The sequence below is a fragment of the Pteronotus mesoamericanus genome, unplaced genomic scaffold (assembly GCF_021234165.1).
Source record: "Pteronotus mesoamericanus isolate MK-2021 breed Mesoamerican mustached bat unplaced genomic scaffold, CSHL_Meso_final contig_24, whole genome shotgun sequence".
Classification (NCBI taxonomy): domain Eukaryota; kingdom Metazoa; phylum Chordata; class Mammalia; order Chiroptera; family Mormoopidae; genus Pteronotus; species Pteronotus mesoamericanus.
Window position 1 is genome coordinate 22,578,213 of NW_026555100.1, and position 20,873 is coordinate 22,599,085.

At 35.4% G+C, this 20,873-nt stretch overlaps 1 protein-coding gene and 1 non-coding gene across 6 annotated transcripts in view; both read right to left on the bottom strand.

Moving 5' to 3' along the window:
- The window catches only part of PRKG1 (protein kinase cGMP-dependent 1), a 1,177,478-nt gene that overhangs the window by 26,330 nt on the left and 1,130,275 nt on the right, over positions 1-20,873 (bottom strand). For all 5 annotated transcript variants that reach the window (XM_054572784.1, XM_054572783.1, XM_054572786.1 and 2 more), the window contains 2 exons: positions 5,189-5,328; positions 3,985-4,074 (listed from right to left, as the gene is read on the bottom strand). In XM_054572784.1, coding sequence (XP_054428759.1) covers positions 3,985-4,074; positions 5,189-5,328 — 230 coding nt within the window. The remainder of the gene's footprint in view (positions 1-3,984; positions 4,075-5,188; positions 5,329-20,873) is intronic.
- On the bottom strand, positions 3,032-3,195 carry LOC129070034 (U1 spliceosomal RNA). Its single transcript, XR_008529057.1, has one exon. It is a non-coding gene; the product is annotated as a U1 spliceosomal RNA (small nuclear RNA).

A 20,873-nucleotide genomic window follows, 5' to 3' on the forward strand; every position in this document is an offset into this window, starting at 1 on the left:
AGAGCCCCCAAGCCTGGCATAAGAGGTGACCAGTCTCACTTTGCATTGTACCTCTCATCAGGTGGACCCACGCTTGGCATAAGCTGTGGCCACTGCTGGCCTAGAGCATAGTTTCAACTAAGTGGCCATAAACCTGGCACCATAAAGGGCTGGCATCAGCCCACATTGTGGTGCCTACCAAAGGAATCCAAGCCCAGGATTAGCGGCAGCCAGCCTCGGTTCTCAGCATAGTTTTTCCCAAGTGCTTCCAAGCCCAGCACAAGAGGCAGCCAACCATAGATCACCCTGCACCTTCCACTGGGTGGCCCTATGCTAGACACAAACAGCAGCTGACTTTGGCCCACATTGGAGCCCCTCTGAACCTCCAGAACCAACACGTTGGGTGGCCAGCTTCAGACCACACCGGAGCACCACCTAGCCAGCACCACAAGTGACAAACCCAGGGCAGACTGGGCTGCACCAGAGTGTCACTAAAGCAACTCCTGCTCCATGGGGTCAGTGCCTGCACACCAGCTAGTCTGCGGGAGTAGCGGCCCTCTCTCAGACGGTGTGAGGATCAATCCCGCCATGATGTGGCTGTGGCGATCAAGAGTCACTGCAACAGGAGGGCCCACACACACAAGGCGCACTTGTGTGAAATGGGGTTGGGGGACAGACCAAAAGGTGAAAGGGATCAAAAAGTACAAATTGACACTTACAAGGATAGTTATGGGGATGTAATATACATCACAGGGAATATAGTCAATATAATAACTATGTATGGTGTCAGGGTCCTAGACTTATTGGGGGGTCACTGCATAAGTTATATAAATGTCTAATCACTGTGTTGTACACCTAAAACTAATGTAACATTGTATGTCAATTGTAACTGAAGTTTTTTTTTTTTAATTTAATAAGTTACTCTCCACAAAAGAGCTGGAATCAAGGAAAATAAACATAGAAAGTCACTTCCTGGCCTAGAAAACACATCCAGAAAGACACATGACCAAAGTGAGATGTGCATGATTTGGAAATGTTGGTTCCTAAAGCAATTATTTAAGAAATTTTGGATAAACTGACATATGCATTAAAACTTTCAAATGAAGTAAATAGTTGAAATATTAAACTTCAGTAGTTTAGAATATGTAATAAATACTAATATATAAACACTAATGTTCTATACTAATATAAATATTTAAATATATATATATATTTTTAAATCATTTTAACCACCTACATTTTTTAAAAAGTTTTAGGGTTTCCAAATCTTTCAGTGTTATGGAAGAAAGGTAAATAAAATATAGTTTGTACCAACCTCCTCCAATAATGGAACAGAATTTATGGAAAATCTATGGCAAGCAAAATGTCACAAACTACAAGATAAACCATCATAGTAATCAGTAAATAGTAAATTTAAATAGTAAATAGTAAGAGGAAACAGGAAAGTGATTGCAATAATTAACATGTCATTGCTATAGTTCATATCTCAAAGTAAAAACAAATTGAATAGTCTTCCAATTCTGTTCATACATATGATATCATTTTAATTCTTCTCGATAACAAATAGAAACTCCTCTGCGTCTCCTTTGCATGCTGATAAGAAGAAAGGGCGAGGCGGGAAATGGTCGTGACAGGTGCTAGGTGAGAGGAGAGTGACTGCTGCTCTCAGAGAGAGACTGGCTGAGCTAAACCCCCAAGCCTCGGGGCTATGACCGCGTATCAGTAAAGAATCGGTCACATCGGGCCCTCTCAAAATTAACTCAAATACATTTCCTTAATGCTTTCCAAATAGCTTCTCCCTTACTGCTTTTTTTCTGGGACACAAAAAAACCATGTCATTGATTATAACGTAGAGGCTTCTGCCCTCCTGAATCTTTAGGTGGAATCAGGTAGCTGCAGTTTCTAGAGATCATGCCTCCTCAGGGAATATTACGTACATTGGATGGGGGGTGGGGCTCAGCAACTGTGTACCCCAAGGATGATAAAAAAGGGAAAAGAACAAATCAGCCTGTTGGAGGTAGAGAATGGACAATTCATTGATATTTTGCTTCCATGTATTGCTCCCAAAATAAGCTGCTTCTTAATAGCAACCCATAGCTGCCCTGACAGATCAAAATGCATCTCACTCAGAAGCCTTGGCTGGCAATTATGAACCAAGAAAATGCAAACGCAAGTTAAATAGGGAAAAGTAGAAAATAATATTTTCTTTCAAATAATAAGTTAAAATTGGATGCCTATGTAAGATTGATGCCTCACAACTGGACTTTACATCTATTTTTATGCTGTTGTTGTCCAGTTAAAGCTAATAGAAGTTTAAAATAGTTGTTCCTTTCTTTATGTGCTTATTATTGCTTTCATGTTTACTTCTACCTGTAAATCTCCTAATTAGAACAAAGTAGAGATTTCAAATAAATCAGTAGATTGAAAGATCGGGTCAAAATAATATATAGTATATATTATTTTATATAGAACCATATTAGAATAAACCAGACATAAACTCACAAATGAGAATACTAAGCTTGTGCAAGAGCCTGTGAGTTTGAGAAGTGGGACCACATCTGTTTCTCTGTGTATCCCCAGCCTCTATCAGAATGCCTGGAACATAATCTGTACTCAAATATTAACTAACAATATTAATGTAATAATCCATAGTATAGATGTTAACCCTGTCCCCTAATGCCAACATGATGTGTTCTCCTGTATGCTGATTTACCTTAAATAAGGTACTGTAAGAACACAATTAGGAATGAGATTTCAAATCAATAGTTTGCACAGAACCACTTGTTCTGTTCTGGGATATCTATAAAGTAACAAGTTGTCAAAAAAAAAATAACATGGCTTTCTGGGAACATAAAGGCTGACTACAGTAGAGTATTAGAAAGAGTATGAGAGGTGAGACTGTAACAAAGAAAGAGAAGAGATGTCTAAAGCTGAATGTTCAAAGGAACAAGGATGATTTTTTAATGTTATTAGATTATTCATAGGAAATGATCAAAAATCATTCACTGGAAAAGAAAATTGTGGTCTTTCTTTCTTTTTTTTTTTTCCTTCTCAGGGGAGAGCGCGAACGCAGTCCCCCACTACCACAAATTATGCAGCCGAGTGTCCCACATTTGGGGAAATCACAGGGGCCGGAACATCCGAAGTGCAATGGATAAGCCTCGCCCTGGGAAAACCACCTTCGTGATCATGGTATCTCCCCTGCCAGGTAAGTATTATGTGGTCTTTCTTTTAAGTAAATACTTAGGGTTGGTAATAATCTCCCAAGTCATTTTATAGAATATTTTTAAAGAGATTATTTGCTAATTGCATATGAGATGGAAAATTAATTTTGCATAATTAAAAAACAAATAACCACAAACTAGAGCAACTTTACTTTCCCTGAAATGACAAAAACATGGACCTCTAAATTATATTGTTTACATGTTTACATGAAATACTTATAAGTGGATTCATTTTTTTTTTTTTCCCAAAGACCAGCTAACGCCTGAAAGGAATGGCTGAATATGTTCGCTAGTTTTGAAACCAAAGAGTAATGTAAAGGTAGAGGAAAAAGTTACTTTGGCAAAAATTCTCAGTGCTGGGAAAGGCAGACTGATCATCTGGAGAAGGAATAGAGCAATTAAACTGATAGTTAATCCAGATTGCAATTATACAACAATTCTAATTCTCTCCACATTTCAGAAATGAATGAATTCTAGGTGCAGTTGTTTGATTCACCAAAATTAAGTTAAACTATGATCTTTATACATACCTTAATAGGTACTACTTTTATTGTGGGCTATGCCTATACCATTAGTTACAAATCTGAAACACGGTGAGTTTCATAGTTATAGTAAATCATGTGTATAGTGGGTTGTGCCCCATATTTATGTTATATTTTGAAACATAAGCACATGTTAAAATGTAAATATTATTTTTATACTTTATAATTGTCTCTTCTTACAGACCACCATAGTCAACTACATTTTTAAAGAGATGATAGAAATTTCTTAAAACTCCTACCTATCCCTGAGAATGGTCCAGAGCTCTCCACCTAGGCAAGCTTCCATCAACATATACAAATATTTGCTGTCCTTAAATGTTCTGTATAGTCTGTGAATTGCAAACAAGAAAACAAAAGTTATAAACATTATTGCCTTTCAAACGCCTGTAAATGTTTTGAGGGCCATGATTAGAGTCTTACTCTTGATTTGCCAAGCTTTACATTTTATTAAAAAGATAAGAGAGATCTGAATTTGCAAATAGGGGAAAGGAGGCAATGGCTCATGACTAAGAATTGCACATGTTAGGGCATTAGTCTCACCTTCGAAATTTATTACTCCCAGTGATGCTGGGCAAAGAGGGCTTCTTGGAATTTCTCCAATTCCCATTTGGTTGGTATTTCAAGCATGGACTCTTGAGCAATATTTAGTGGTTATATACATCCAGTGTAGACAGATAGGAAGTAGGTGATATTTGCAAATACAGAAGAATGAAATTTGTGCTCTGTTCTCTTAACGTTCATATTATATCCTGTTTTCAGCAAATGCCATGGGCAAATTAACTAGAAAAGCTTCTTCAGCATTAAATATACTCCCAAATATTTTCTTATTAGTTCTCCAAAAAAATCTGAGGTGGAATAGTCATTTCATTTTTAAAATTAAAAAAATATATATTCAAATGCTTAAAGGTAAAAGAGTTTGATTTTTGACATTTTTGTCTTTCAAGCACTGGAAATTTATGTAGAGTTTTGGAGTAACTGAGAGGATTAAAATGAAACATTAGACACCCTAATACCCCTTTGGGAAAATCATGTTCTTTCCCCAGAATCTGGTTGTCTTTAAACAAAAAAGAAGATAAAATCAAATTTTTTTTCTCAAACTATCTTAAAATTAAATTTAAAATGTTTCTTCCCTGGCTGGTGTCGCTCAGTGGATTGAGCACTGGCCTGTAAACCAAAGGGTTGTTGGTTTGATTCCCAGTTAAGGCACATCCCTGGGTTGTAGGCCAGATCCCCAGCTGGGGGTGCATGAGAGGCAACCATACACCAATGTTTCTCTCTGCCTTTCTCTAAAAACAAATAAATAGATAAATAAATAAATAAATAAAATATTTTTTAAATACGCATTTGTGTGTGAATGAATGTGTATGGTATCAGTGGCAGGGGACTATGTGGTTGATTTGCACCTGGACTTGGGGACTTCGGTCCCCAAGGCAGGGTCTTTACCTCACTATGAAGTCGGAATGAGCCCCCTGCATGATCTGCTTCTCTGAGCGGATGTGCTCCTGTTGTCTTGTATCCACAATGTGGCGTTTCTTGAGAATCTTCATTGCAAAGGTTTTGGATTCTTCGCTTTTCAACTGGACCTTAGAGAAAAGCAGAAGAGAGTAAGACAGTGCCCATACAGTCAATATAACAGGGTGCATTCCGAACCCCAAACCAACAGGTGCATGGAGCACTTTAGTGACACCCCAACCACCACAACAAATCCTTGCTGGAATTGGGTTTAAAATCCAGGGCTCACAACTATTGTCCAGTCTCACTCTGCTAGATGAGATGAATTTTAACTTAATCGAATTCCTGAATAATTTTGTGCCAACTTGAATTAGAAGAGGATAAATGTACTCGACTGTCATTTCATATAACATGTTTGAGAATATTTGATACTTTTTCTCCTTCAATCATAGAAACAAAATTTAATTTCTTCTCCAATTTTACTTCAAATGAGTGTGGCAAAAGTAGGACCCTACGGGCTGTATACTCTTCCTTTTTAGCCCTGGTCCACATTCTAAACTGTAAAATTCTGTGCAAATCAAATTCTCTGCTAAGACTGCAAAAGTATGTCCTTTTATTTCTTCTCCTTTAACTTCCCAGTTTTCCCTTCTCTCCAGTTTCAGGAAGAACAAGGGGCAAGGGAAGAAGAAGAAAGAAAAACAGTTGTAGACAAAATGTTTTCAAGATATTTTGAAAACTTTTTTTTCTTCTCAGATATGCATGATAGTTGAAATCCTCTTGCACAGATTGCTCATTTATTAGGTATGCTGTTGGGAGACCCAAACTGTGCCTTGCAGTCCTCAAGGTCTCCAGGCCCCACATGGGCCCCAGAGGCTCTGGAGTCCTCAGACTGGCTGCTGGTCTGTGTTTATTGTTTTACAAAAAAATTCAACAAGGGGATTTATAATGAAAAAAGGAGAGAGATAATAGAACTAATCACTTAATAGCAATATTAAAGAATTATTATCTAGTGCTCTCCAGTAACCTAATCCTCAAGATAATTCCAAAAGGCCCACATTATTAAGAAATAATAAAAAGCCTTTGAGGAAATAATGGGACAAGCTGTTTCTGCTTTTCAGCGGAAGTAGCCATCCCCTGCTTCATTGTAAATTGTTTATTCCTCGTCTGCAGGGACAGTAAAGTTCTTAAGGGTCTTGAACGTGTACAGATTGAATTCAATCTGAGAGGATATTAATGTGGCAAGTTTCTAGAAGAGAACATGAGGGCTCTTCAAATAAATGGGCCTCAGTTTGTTGCCAGCATTTGTGAATCTGCGTGACAGGTCAGAGGGGAGAATGGATAACTGAAAATGCCTTAAGCCAAAGGCACTCTCTAATCCAGCTGTGAAACTCTTTAAAATGACAGACTGGTGTAATGCAAATAAATTCAGTTGTAGTTCTTAATAAAACACAAACTGTGAAAACCTGCTTCTCACAGAAATTTGAACAGATAGGAAAGATGGCATGAAAAATGAGCCGTGTTACTCAAATTTAGAGGGGAAGAAACAAATCATATTCCTCTTTAGAGTCTTAGTTAAATGACTGAAGACTCTTGCACAGTTCACATACCTGGTGTAAAAATATTCTCTTTAGTTATGATAACAAACATTTTTCCTGTGCATAGGGTGGGAGAAAATAACTCAGCCTTTACGGTCACAGGTCTGGACTTAAATCTTGACTTTACTTAAGGCCTCTCCGTCTCTTACAGAGTTTTTGTGACCTCAGATGAAAAGGAGCCACCAAGTGGGCATTCGTTGATAATCTCTCTTCTCTTTAAAACAAAGCCAGATCATGTCACCCCTTTGCTCCAAACCCTCCAGTGGCTTCCCAACTCACTCATGGTAAAGACAAAGTTGTCACAAAGGCCTACACAATGCTATATCATTTGGAACTTTGCTACGCCTCAGCCTTGCTTCCCACTTACTCCATCCGGGTCACCATGGCCATCCTGCTGTGCCTCGAGTACACCACAGCAAGCTCTTGCCTCCGGTTATTTGCTTGTGCTATTCTCCACAAGAATATTCTCTCACAGATATTCCCAAAAGTCACTCTCTCAGTTCCCTGAGTTCTTCACTCAAATGGTTCCTAATCAGAGAGTCTCTCTTCACACAAGCCTACGTAAAAGGGGAACCACCCACTTCTCTCTTTTTTAGTGTTCTTGATAGCTCTTATCACAAGCTAATACACTAAATATTTTCTTGATTACTTGTTTAGTATTTGTCTCCTCACACTTGTCTGGAAGCAACCCAAGATTCGTGATATTTTTTGTTTGTTTGTTTACTGTGCCCAACATAGTAAATGCTCATGAAATATTTGTTGACTTAAGTGAATCAAAGAAAGATTGAAATAAACCATGATGATTTATCACTGGCAAAGCAATAACAGAGCTAAGCTCCTAAACATCTAAGCTCCACATTGTGCATTTCTGAGCTTAACAGGAGAAAACCAGGGAAGCTACAGTGACAAACAATGCAGTATTTGGTCTATTTCTTCCTTCCAAAAGTACCTTTAATAATACATAAAAGGGAAGAAAATATTTCTATGTTTTAATGCTGTACAGGAAACATACATGACAAAATATCTATATAATTTAGCCCTGAATTTTCAATTTTTATCTTTATAAGGTGTCTTAATTGTGTTTTTTTCCCCAGATGACTAAAATGATATTCTCAATTATAGGAGCTACTAGATTAATAAAATCATCTCTAGGATAATGTCCACTTGGTTGCCAACTAGCACTTGGGATCAGTTAGCTCTTGAGACTACAGCCATCTCTTTAGACTTTAGCCTTCACAATACTTTAGTTCCCCTCTAATTAATAAATTCTATGATTCCAAGTGCGTTTATCCTTTTTGTTATGACCAGCTTGTTGCTGTTATATAACTATACCCATATGTTTAATCACTTCACTGTAGCCAGGATTTTAGGTTGAAAAATTTACCTACTTTGCTATTTCTTAAATAACTTTAAACTTTCCATTAGGAAGAATTTAGGGAAATCAGTGAAGCTTTCAGCAGCAAGTCAGAGAGAAATAGGGAAAAAACCTTCATTAAACATGAACTGTTAGACACATCTATAAACATTATTTCATTTAGTCCTAAAGTCAACTTTTAATGGGAGAAGGAAGTTTTGCTTTATATTTACAAATACTTCATAATCAATAACAATAATAGCAAGTGTTAATAATGTTCTTATTAGGTGTCACAAGCCGTGTAGTAGATGAGTTTTCTTACTTAATCTTCCTGACAACCCATTGAAGATACAATTACCATACGATTCCTCAGAGGACAAACTGAAGATTACCAGATAGGTTAATATCTTGCTTCAGCCCAAAGAGCTATCAAGTAGCGGAACTGTGTTCATGCTCAAGTTTTTTTGGCCCGTTCTGTTTCCATTATTTGCTACTGCCCACCAGGTGAATAAAAAATAAATTAAAAGCACAGAGATTGGTGCTTTACAAATGAGAGTTTAATGGAACTGGCTAACTCATAGACTCTCTGTGAGAAAAGCTGAACCATGAATTATTTATTGCCTTTAAACTTCATTCATGCTAGACATGTAGTTTGAGAAATCAGCCAAATACTCACTGTCATTTTTTGAGGCATTTACAGAGACCTCAGTTTGTTATCAGAGATCTGCACATCTTAGTGTTTGGATCCTGCAAGGAGAAGCCAAGGGTGGTGGGGGTTTGAGGGTGTGAGGAGGTAGGAAAGGGTGATATAACAGCTGGTGGGTAGCAGATGGCTCTTGCCAATGGAAGGCAGGTAGAACTTATAGAGATCGTTGGCAGTCAGTCTTATTGATTGCCAATTTAGTAAGTATCAATTATAAAAAGTTCACAAAAACCTATAGCCTATCTACTAAATTTTTCTATTTTATCTTTGCTTGAGTGGAGGCAGCCCTAGAGCTAGGACCACTGTTTACACTCTGTAAATATTTCACTTGTTCCTTAGTGCATAGCACTTAGAATGTCTACTTCCATTTTAAATTAGAATGCCACAGACTCACAGGAAAGGAATGCCAAGGTCCTCGCAGGAAAGTTAGAGGGATAGGGACTGCCGCTGTTAGCTAACTCAGCAAAGATAACTGGTTGTGTTGAAGATCTCTGAATAAGGTCCAAGTAACACATTAATGAAAAATTCCCTGATGAGCTGCTGACTAAACATCATTTCAGAATGCTCAACTATCAGATTTGCTATCCCAAGTCTCTGGAGTGTGCTTCTCTGTACTCTGGTGTAGTTCTTAACCAGATTCACAATATTAGACAAAAGGCTTATAATAAAACTTTCACAGCCATGTAAACCAATAAGCCAACTATCAGATTTTCTACTCATGTATAAGCTCTAGGTTGTTTTGTCTCCATCATTTTCCAATATTCCTCTATTGCCAGGCAACTCTTTATGGTCCTTTGAGATATGGGCCTCATATCTCAAACATAAACTCCATGTTCCAGAAACAGCATAACCAGTTCAGTTCTGTAGCAGTTGACTACAGCGACAAAGGTGAAGCAGGTATAAAGTAGCCATAAAATTATCATAGTCTTCAAGAAGAAAAAAGGCATGAAGTAGCTGTACCTTTCATGCTCCCCTCCACCCCCGCCAAAACCATATGGAACTAGATTTAAAATTATTTATGTAGAAAATAAAAACATTTAGTGCAAAACAAATTTAGCATAAGAAAATATGAACCTGAAAGGGCTAATATTTAGAGATAAAAAATAAGTTAATAGTTGCCGGAAGTTGGGATGGAAATGGGAAGTACTTGCAAATAGACACAAGGGTTATTATTGGAGAGAGAGAGATGTTCTAAAACTGGGTTGTAGAAATGGTTATACAATTTTATGGTATATAAATTACACCTTGCAGGGGCACAAGGATGGTTCACCTTATGCAAAGTGATCAATGTAGTACACCATATTAACAAAAGAAGGGATAAAAAGCATATGATCTTAATAGGTGCAGAAAAAAAGCATTTGATAAGATACAACATCCATTTATGATTAAAACACTCAGTAAAATAGGTATATAAGGAAGGTACCTCAACATAATAAAGGCCATATATGACAAACCCTCAGCCAATATCACAGCTCAATGGCAAAAACAAACAAACAAACAAACAAACAAACAAACAAAACCCGAAAACTTCTTGTCTAAGATCAGGAACAAGACAAGGATGCCTGTTCTCACTGCTCTTACTCAGCATAGTTCTGGAAGTCCTAGCCAGAGAGATAAGATGAAAGAAATAAAAGGCATCCAAATTGGGAATTGAAGAAGTAAAAGTGTAACTTTTTACAGATGATGATTCTGTACCTAAAAAACCTTAAAAACTCACCAAAAAACTATTACAAACAATAAACAAATACAGTATAGTTGCAGGATACAAAATCAATTGTACAAAAATCCACTGCTTTTCCCATATACTAAAAAGAAAACTTCAGAAAAGAAATGAAAAAAAAACAAACCAATTACTTTTGCAATTGCAACCAAAAGAATAAAATACCTAGGAATAAACTTAACAAAGGATATAAAAGACCTATGTACTGAAAACTACAAAGAATTATTAAAAGAGATTGAAAAATATACAACGAAGTGGAAAGATACCACGTTCCTGGATTAGAAAAATCAACAGAGTTAAAATGGCCATGTTACCCAAAGCAGTATACAGATTTAATACAATCACATCAAAATCCCAATTTCATTTTTTAAGGAAAACAAAATTATCAGATTTGTATGGAACCACAAAAGACCCCAAATAGCCAAAGCAATCCCTAGGAAAAAAGAATGAAGCTGGAGGTATTATATTATCTGACTTCAAATTATACTACTGAACCATGATAACCAAAACAGCATGATATTAGCAGAAAAACAGACACACAGATCAATAGAACAGAACTGAGAGCCTAGAAATAAAACCTCATGTATGTGGGCAGATAGTGGACTTTGATTGTAGGGAACATTTTATGAATTCAACCCCAAAGACAAGGGACGTAAGGCAAAAATAAATGAATGGTACTATATCAAACTAAAACTCTCCTGCTCAGCTAAAGTAACCACCAACAAAACAGAAAGCCAATCAACAGAATGGGAGATGATATTTGCAAACAAGAGCTCCAACAAAAGGTTAATATCCACAATATCTAAAGAACCCATAAAACTCAACACCAAACTATCCAATTAAAAATGGGCAAAGGACCTGGAACAGTCACTTCTCCTAAGAAGACATACAAATGGCAACATATATATAAAAAGATTTTCAACTTTGCTAGCTATTAGGGAAATGCAAATCAAAACTAAATGAGATACCATCTCATACCTGCTAGAATGGCTAATATCAACAATAAAAACTATTGGAGAGGTTGTGAAGAAAAGGGAACCTCATTCGTTGCTGGTAGAAAAAAACAGTCTGGCAGTTCCTCAAAAAATTCATATAGAGTTACTGTATGACCCACCATCCCTCTCCTGGGTATCTACCTGAAAAACTCAAAAACATGTGTTCACAAAGATATATGCACGCCTGTGTTCATTGCAGCATTATTCACAGTGGCCAAGACATGCAGACACACCCAAAGTGTCCTTTGATAGAGGATTGGATAAAGATGTGGTGCATATACACGATGGAACACTACTCAACCATAAGAAAATATGAAATACTGCCATTTGTGACAACATGGATAGATCTTAAGAGTATTATGCTAAGTGAAATAATTCAGTAAGAAAAAGCTAAGAACCATACGCTTTTACTCATATGAGGGATATAAACTGAAACCCATAGACACAGACAGCAGTGTGGTGGTTACCAGAGGGAAGGAGCACGTAGAGAGTGGGTGGGTAGCGGGGGTCTAATATATGGTGAAGAGAGATGGTTTGATTTTGGATGGTGGGAACACAGTCCAATATACAGATTTAGTATCACAGAAATATACAGTTGAAACCTATATGATCCTAATATCAATGTCATACCAATAAATTTAATACAAATTTTAAAAAATAATTATACCTCAACAAAACTTTTAAAGAATTTTTAAAAGGAGGAAAATCCCAGGGAATATGTACATTAATATTTCCTAGTTCTTGTCTTTATTGATTGTGAGATATATTTTTAATTTACTGGTACATTTTAAGGAATTAAATGTCAGAAAAGCATTTCCTTCTATGCTTATCTTCACCCCTTTAATAAAAGTTCCTCAATTAGTCAAGACTATATTTCTTTTTTACCCTATTAACATTTTTATAAACAGATTTATCTTTTTTTACACTTACTTACCTACTTGCTATTTATTCGAAGTTCTAAATTCAAAATTGTTCTCACATCCAAAAACAAAAAGTAGGATCATGGGTCAATTTAAGCAAAATGTACATAATTACCACAAAATTCTTTAAAATTATCTAGTCAAAATAATAGGTATCTGCTGGGCAATGCCTTTTAATATTTTAATAATACATATAATACAATCATATGTAAGTTTATATAATCTTTTCAGTCCTCATATTTTTAGGTATAAAATGGTAATAAAACCACCCTATCTTATATGCATAGATATTGTATGATTAAGCCAGATAGTGCATGTGAAAATACTTTGAAAATTTAAAAGTACTACACAGGAATTATCATTACTACTATGACTTCTAAAATATGTGGGAATGCTAATTAAAATGGATACTTGTAAATAGTATTTTACCATTAAAATTCATAATCATGTTTTTAAATTTATTGTTACAACAAACTGAATAAAAAAGAAGGTATGGGAAAAAACTGTGTGAACTTAAGAAAGTTTTACTTTTAACAGAGAACAAAAAAAATGAATGTTATTACTCCTGCTCAAATAACTCTTTGCATATGACATACTAGTATGTCCACATTGTTAAGTGGAGCTAACTTACTATATTCGCCAAAGAAAGTACAATTGTTTAAGTGCACAGAAAGCTTCTCTTCTCCAAATTAGGCTTGAATTCTATTCCTCAACATTTCCTGACCAAAAAATTGCTGATTCTTATATGAGAATTACTTTATTCTATGTAGCGGTACAATAAATTTTAGGCAATCATTATTATAATCTTTAAAAAACTCCTGTATTGAATCAGTTATTAAAATCTCCTTTCTCACTAGTTGTCCATAATTTCACTCTTCATCTTTCTATCTGCACTACATATTAACATCACACATTTCTTTTTCCTTAGTCAATATCTAAAGCAAGAATAAACCACAGGATCTGGTCTGTTGTTCCATAGGGTACACAGGGGAGGCGCATATAGGGAACTTGTCATAACCTGCACGACACATGTCCAATAACACAGAGGATGCAAAGGATGGATTATAAATTTAAGAGAGATATTAGAGCTGGGAAGTTTTTCAACCACAGCACATAAAAGGCATGGCACTGTTTTAAAATTTTATGGTAAAGCTTTGATGTATAAATCTTATTTTATTAAGAACCACTAAGCTCTATAATATATGGTATACAATTTTCAGAACAAAGGAATATAAAAAGTAGCTTATTTTAATTTACTTCTCTATGAATATTATTCTGTTCTTTCTGTGCTAGCCTTCTCTACCCTTTCTTTTCTTCCCACCTTACCTCAACCCTTCATCAAAAATATTGAAAAGCCCATTTGCTTTTAAATTACCTTCAGATATAAAATTCAGTTCTACAGCTAGTGACAAGAAATATCTACATTATTAAATTCAAATTGCTCAAAAAGACAAGTACAGCTACTTTTATAGAGGAGATAGTTTTTACCTTTTTCAAAAGATATTTAACTTTCTGTTTGGAGGAAGATCAGGAGAAATTTTACACTTTTCTGTCTTTCATTACAACATGAAGAAGTCACTTGCAAATACAAAAACACTGATTTCTCTTAATGAGAAATTAGAAATCATTCATTTTAACTCAAAAGGCTACCTACATTGATTCAAGATTGCTTATTGAAAAGTGTGGTTTAAACATACCATTTGTCTTTCTTACAATACCTGTGTTAAACAAACCTTATTTTATTTTGTAGTGATTATTAAAATTGATATTTATATTGCATTACCTGAAATATACTTTACGTTATTTTCCTTAATCAAATAATCATGTATTTTTCCCTATCCAAGATTTTACTTCTACGAATAATCTTACATATATAAAAATGCCACATAAAACAATTTTAAAACTTCCTTACACATATCTAATTTGATAGCTTGAATATTTCACATAATTCAACCCACTCTCATTCTTAAAGCACAGTTATAATCTAAAACTTCACATAGATGAGTATTATAACTGACATTTCAATTTCTTCCATTTATTGTGAAGGTTTAAAATGTGTTGAATGAAAGATAGAATCACATATTGCAAAACTCAACTATGAAATGTAATCATATTAATTCACAAAAGGATTTGCCTTCTAGTCATACTTTTTAGGTATTTTTAGGAATAAATAACTTCATTTTTTTAAAGCTGTTACATACTAGAATAATTTTAACCAAATGGCTTACAATCAAATCTTACTGTGGTAATATACCCTATACTGAAATTTCAACCTTTCTGGTATTTAAAAAAAAAATTCTTTTTCCTCCTTGGTGTTTTTATAATTCAAAACTTTCATATGATTTTGTACAAATATAAATGTATTTCACATGTACAATAATTAAACCAGTTCAACACATATTTTCAGGTTTTTGCCTACGGTTGGGAAGGGGACTATGAACCAAGCTATCTGGCCGACAAAGTCTCCTGATCTCATAGCTCAGTGTTCAGGCTAATACTCTGTGGTACAGGTCAATGGCAAAGGAGAATAGTAACATAAGGAACAGAGCATGATTTAGTAATAAATTAAATGTATATATTTGGTGAGCTAGACTGAAACATACAGAATGATCTTTTCTGTATTTATTTCCAGAAAGCAAAGTCATTTTATTTAAAAGCACGGCCACTAACACACACAAGGGAACTGTTTTTCTTTCTCATGGAAGGAATCCCTCTTTGAAAGTGCTTCCATAAAATTTTCAGGGATGAGGAACACATCTTGGCACAAAGCTAGCTGCCTTATTCAGAAGAGAAGTTACAATGTTTTTCTCTGGGGGCAGTGCCACCTAAAAATAGCCTGTCAAGTCACCTTATAGCGTACTCTTCTATTTCATGGATAGAAGTTTAGAGCTGAATCTGTGTTTATATGCTTTCATCACTAGACCTAATGCCCCCAAATACCTAATGTCTCTAGATACCTAATACCTTAGAGTCTCATCTCCTTTAAGAATATAATACAGTTATACTCTATCAATTACTATCTAATACTATTTCTCAATGCTCCTACCAAACAAGTTCTGCCCTAGTCAGGCCACCTGCTGTGGCGTCCTATGACAACATGTGGCCTTTTGTGTTGTAATCTTTGCCTGGAATGGCCTTTCCCCATCTGCTTACTTAAATCCTAACCTATTCTCTAAACCCTGGCTTGGGTCCTGTGTTTTCTCAGGGCGTTCTTTATTCCAACATCTCTAAATGCTCTCTCTCTTTTTGAATACCAAGAATTCATCTGTGTAATTTAGAATTTAACAGGACGCTAATTACTTTTATTTACTATTTTTCACATATGTTGATTCTGTCATCTTAGGAGAAGACAGACATTCCTTGAGGGCAGGAATCATATCTGATGTTTCCATATCCTACAAAAAATAGGGAATTTCTTAATAATTAAATTGTTACTGAATGTAATGTGCCTACAAATTAACTTGGGTAAAAAAAAATCAAATTTATGTCACAGAAAACAAAAAGGCGAGTATGATCAAACGTTAACTTTTGAAGTGTTTTATCTCCAGTTATCTTAAGCCTTGGAAAGAAATGTCTAGTGATTTCTAGATTTACATCAATCTTTCTAGAATAACACTCAGGTTTGGAAGATGAATTGTTAACTTTTTACTTTACTGTAGGCCACGGACTCCAAACATTTTTCATGAAAAATCCTTATTTTAACAGATATCTAGTATATAAAATTCTTATAATTTCAAAAGGTGTGTAAGAAAGTGACTGTTCTGTTTGTCGTCATTGAGTAATCAGATTTTTACAAATATAAGTGTACAAAAGAAAGCATACTATAACAAGGTGAATGAAGGTATATCTTACTTTATATTAGCATATGTCAAAGTAGAGATCGATTTTACTACTTGTGATTCCTGCTCAGAAACTGTCATGTGGTTAGATATTTTAGGAGTTCCATTATATTGTGACTGCACCTATTATGCTCAATTACCATATATTGAATTGGATTTTTATTAGCTACCTAAATAGTGTAGTTTTTTTAGAAATCAGTCCTATTTATCATAGTTAACAATTTGTCAGTTTTCTTTTGAAGAGGAAACATAAAATGAGGATGGCATATTTAGTAATAAACCCAGTAGAGAAAATCTGTGCTGAGGCACATTTTGAGTTTCCAACCAGGGCTGAGTCCTTCCTCACTTTGGTTACAGAGGACACAAGGCCTTAGGGCAGCAGGGTCTCCCCAAGCACCCTCTTCAGCGTAAGCCACCACGGAACACACATGGCATTACTGCCCAGAGATCCCTGAGCTATTCTGTTTCACTGCCCTCTGGCTCGGCAGGAAGAAGCTCTTCCAATGTTTTCTTCTGACATGGGGTTTCCCTTCGGAGTTAAGCTGTCCCTGGTCCTTAATTATGAAACAAAACTCTGTTGATTAGCTGTTGATTGAGCAAAGGGTTTATCACCTAATTTCTTGCTTAATCATCTCTTAGGCTCTATCTTTTTTTTTCAGTTGGTTTACATAGCCCTCTGGGCCTGATTGCCTGTGACAGACAGTTCAAGGAAGCTGGCAAAACTGCAGTGAGCACGGAGCGGACGCCTGTATCTACAGCGCACAGCCCCTGTTACACAAATGATTAAGTGTGGCATGCTTCTTGCAACCTGTATATTGTCCCCTCTGGGCAATCGGACTGCGGAGAAACTGAATGTGATTCAGCAGTCTGCACCAAAAGCGATTTCCCACTGAGAGGTCAAGAGGTGGGGCTTTACAATTTACAAGAGAAACGGATAAATAAGAGCCCATTGTTTGAGGTACATGAAGGTTCAGTGTGAGGAAAATTGAAAACTGTTCCTCATCTCTACTTGTGACAGATCAGAAAGCAGGGTGCCTTAGTGTTTTGAAGACCTCCGTTTCTTCCTTACATTGGAGGAATGCTTGTACTCTCAGGGCTTAGCCTGGCAATGGGAGAAAAATGAATACAAGTATTCCATTCCCTTCCTTTTCTTTGGTGATAGGTGAAAATTATCAATAAAGATAGTTATCAGTAGCATATTTTAATGTTAACAATTATTATAACAACATTGACAATACATACTTACCTATGACATGTGAGGTACCATTTTGGGGGGTTTAACTCATATAATCTTTGCACCGTTGTGAGACACATACCCTGTTGTTATCCATATCATTTTAAAGATGAGGAAAGTAAGTCTCAGAAGGCTTCCATAAATGACTAAACATACATAGCTGTTAAGACCTGAATTCACAAAGTCTAAGTCCAGTGCTCTAGCTTTTAACTACCAAATTATACTCTCTGATTTTTTGTTCCACAGGCTATAGGAGTAGCAGAAGACTCAGGGAAGGGAAAGCCTCGGAAAGTCTGACAGAGAAAAGATGAGTAACATAACCATAGTGTTTTTTAGGTTTATGTCTCCCTCAGGTTCTTGAATCCTGTAAGATTTTTTTAAAACAAAGGTGTACCTGTGATAATAAAGTAACATTTGTTTGATTTCATGGTGGTGGATGTTGGTGGTGGTGATAAGAATTTAAATGTTTTTTTGAAGCCAGATAATAGAAAAAGCTTTTAGTTGAAGAATGAGTAGTTCTGGGTAGTAACAACAGCTCTTTTAATAACTGCATGTTCTTAGGTCATTTATATGTTTTGTTCTTGACTTTTTCCCCTGTAAAACGTAGATCATGCCCCATGTTCTCCTCTCAGGGTCGTTCTCAAGACAAAAATCATATACTGGGTATGAAAGCAATTTGAAGATTATAAAGCAGGGTTCAAATGAAAGGCTTGATCATTTTAGTGAGGAAATAATATCAATTTATTAAAATCTTTATTAATATCAGAATATTAATAAATTATCCTGCAGTGGTTTCATTTTATATCTTCCATATCTTTGTTCCTATATTTTATCCAAGTATATTGTTATTGTATAGAGAGTAGTGGATTGCTGGATAAATAGATTTAATATCTAATATTTAAAACAACCATTACATGGTGTTGACAGTCTAAAAAGTTTGAGTTTTGCAAATCTATTCTGTAAAGCAAGCTCCTCTCTGACAAGAGCAAAAGTAGAGTAAATTAGGAATGCGACTATAAAGCAATGCAGCTAAGTTTTGCTTGTGATTTGTAAAATCAATCTTTGTAATTTACAGTCATACCTTAGAAATTAAGAAGCTTAGCTAGATGCCTTTAATTAGTAAATCATATATAAAAAGAGATCTGTTATTTTGTTGAAACTGTTGTTGAAAAAAACTGTGGCTTTCTGAAAGATATACTGTAAACAAGTAGCACTGAATGGATTATAAAGTCTATTCTTCAAAATTTAAAAAAAAAATGGGCAGACAATATGATACATGCCAGAAAACAGAAAAGAAAGCAGTAAAAAAAACTTTGAAGGAAATGGTTGTGAATAGGACATGTCTAATACTAAACTAGTTAAAACTAATTATGCTAAATGTATTTATGAAATAGACTAAATAGCTTAAGAGCAGAATTTCCATTCATATAAGATGTGTACTTTAAGTTTCTGAATTCATCATTGGACAAATACTTAAGCTTGTACCAGAATTATGTTTACATCTCTAGAAATTGGCAATAAACTACTTAGCAATACCCCTGGTTGAAAAATACTCCTGCATCTAAATTCATTTAAGCTGACACAAATGGTAAAAATTAAGAAATGCTAAGAAGTCTTTGAAGGGTATATCACTATGCAAAATAACATGAACATCACTGTATGTTAAATGATGAAAATCATGGTAAACTACACTCTTAGTTCTAATAGGAAAGGGGGTTCAGAAATTAAATTCTTAATTCTTCATACTCAATTCAAGAGTTTATCATCTTATAATCCACTCCTGGAAAATAATTTTTTTAATACTATTACAAAACTAAAGTATAACTTGTAGGTTTTTTACAGTACCATTTGTCCGAACAACATTATTGCTGAACTAAGGGCTGGTAGGTTCAAGGTATCAGTATTACATACTTGGTATTAACATGCTCAGCACTGTGTATACATATGTGAAATGAGTCCATGTGAATGTTCTATGGCTTAAAATAGCACTCTATAATATTGATAAAATTATCTTGCATGTGTCACTCTCAGAGAGCATGAATAGAAAAATTCTATAATCACAATAGAACTGGGCTCTGCCTAGATCCTCCTTCTAACTATAAACATTGTGGCCCCTGTTCTGAAAGCACGATACTGCTTTCTGGGTAGTCACCACTGCCTTCATGGTGACTCACTATGTGCTATGATAGCAGTATATGTAACTATAGTCAAAGTGTGGAGGCTAAACTCCCAATTAGGAATCATTGAATACATGTAAAAAAATGAACAATTGCAAAGGACATTTTTTTATACCCAGTAATTATCAGGCAGCCGGTAAGTGGTAAGAACTGGGAGTGCTGGATTCTAAGGGAGCAGTGATTGGTTAAATGGCTGGTCTGCACTGAATAGTGAGGAAAATCTGGGTATTCTGATTATCTCATGGTGAGTTTTGGGAAATGCAGGATTATATCACTTCATCACAAGATGACATCCCTTCAGAGGTTAAGGACATGTCTCTCTTCCTCTAATGTATGTAATGATCTATTATGGATTTATCATTCATCAATGTACCTAAAGTGTTTGCAGACTGGGCAATAACTTTAACATATTAATTCTTCAGGTTATGATTTTCATGTTTATAAACATCTGTGTAAAAGTAAAATAAAATATCCATGAGAAGAAAAATTAGACAGATCTAACTTTGACTATCTTTCCTGGGACAGAGATTATGCATAAATATGTATATGCTCAGGCACACAACCACAAAACACATACACACACATATATTTTCTTTTTAAACTGCATTATTTTTTGAATGTCTACATTGAACCTTCCCTAATTCTGTCGTTAGTTGCTTGTGCCTCCTCATATATTTTTAAGGAAATTTTCTAAAATTTTTACATTATCAGCTTGGCATATAATTGTTCTGCTTGAAATGGTCTTGGTGTCTGTGAGCAGTTATCAATATTTCAAAAATCCTAAGAAAATTCCTATACTGTATTTCATAAAACGTCTCATTGGTACCTTGAAGGTTCTCAACTTGAAGTTCTCAGACCTCTAAGAGTCCACAAAGTTGTAATGTTGGTTTTTGTTTTGTTTTTTTTTTGTCACCTAAGACAGCAATTTTATTGTCCATAGGGCTTAAAAAATATTTAGGAAACTAAAACAGTCACAAAACTAGTCTCTAAGCAATTGTGTCTTTTCCACTGCTTCATTCAGAGAGGGGTTCAGAAACATACAACTATGTCAATAAACACACTAGACACTATGTGGTTCCGGGCAAGGAGCTCTTCCCTTATCCTGTTCATATCTACCAACACCCCCGCCCCCCCGCCTC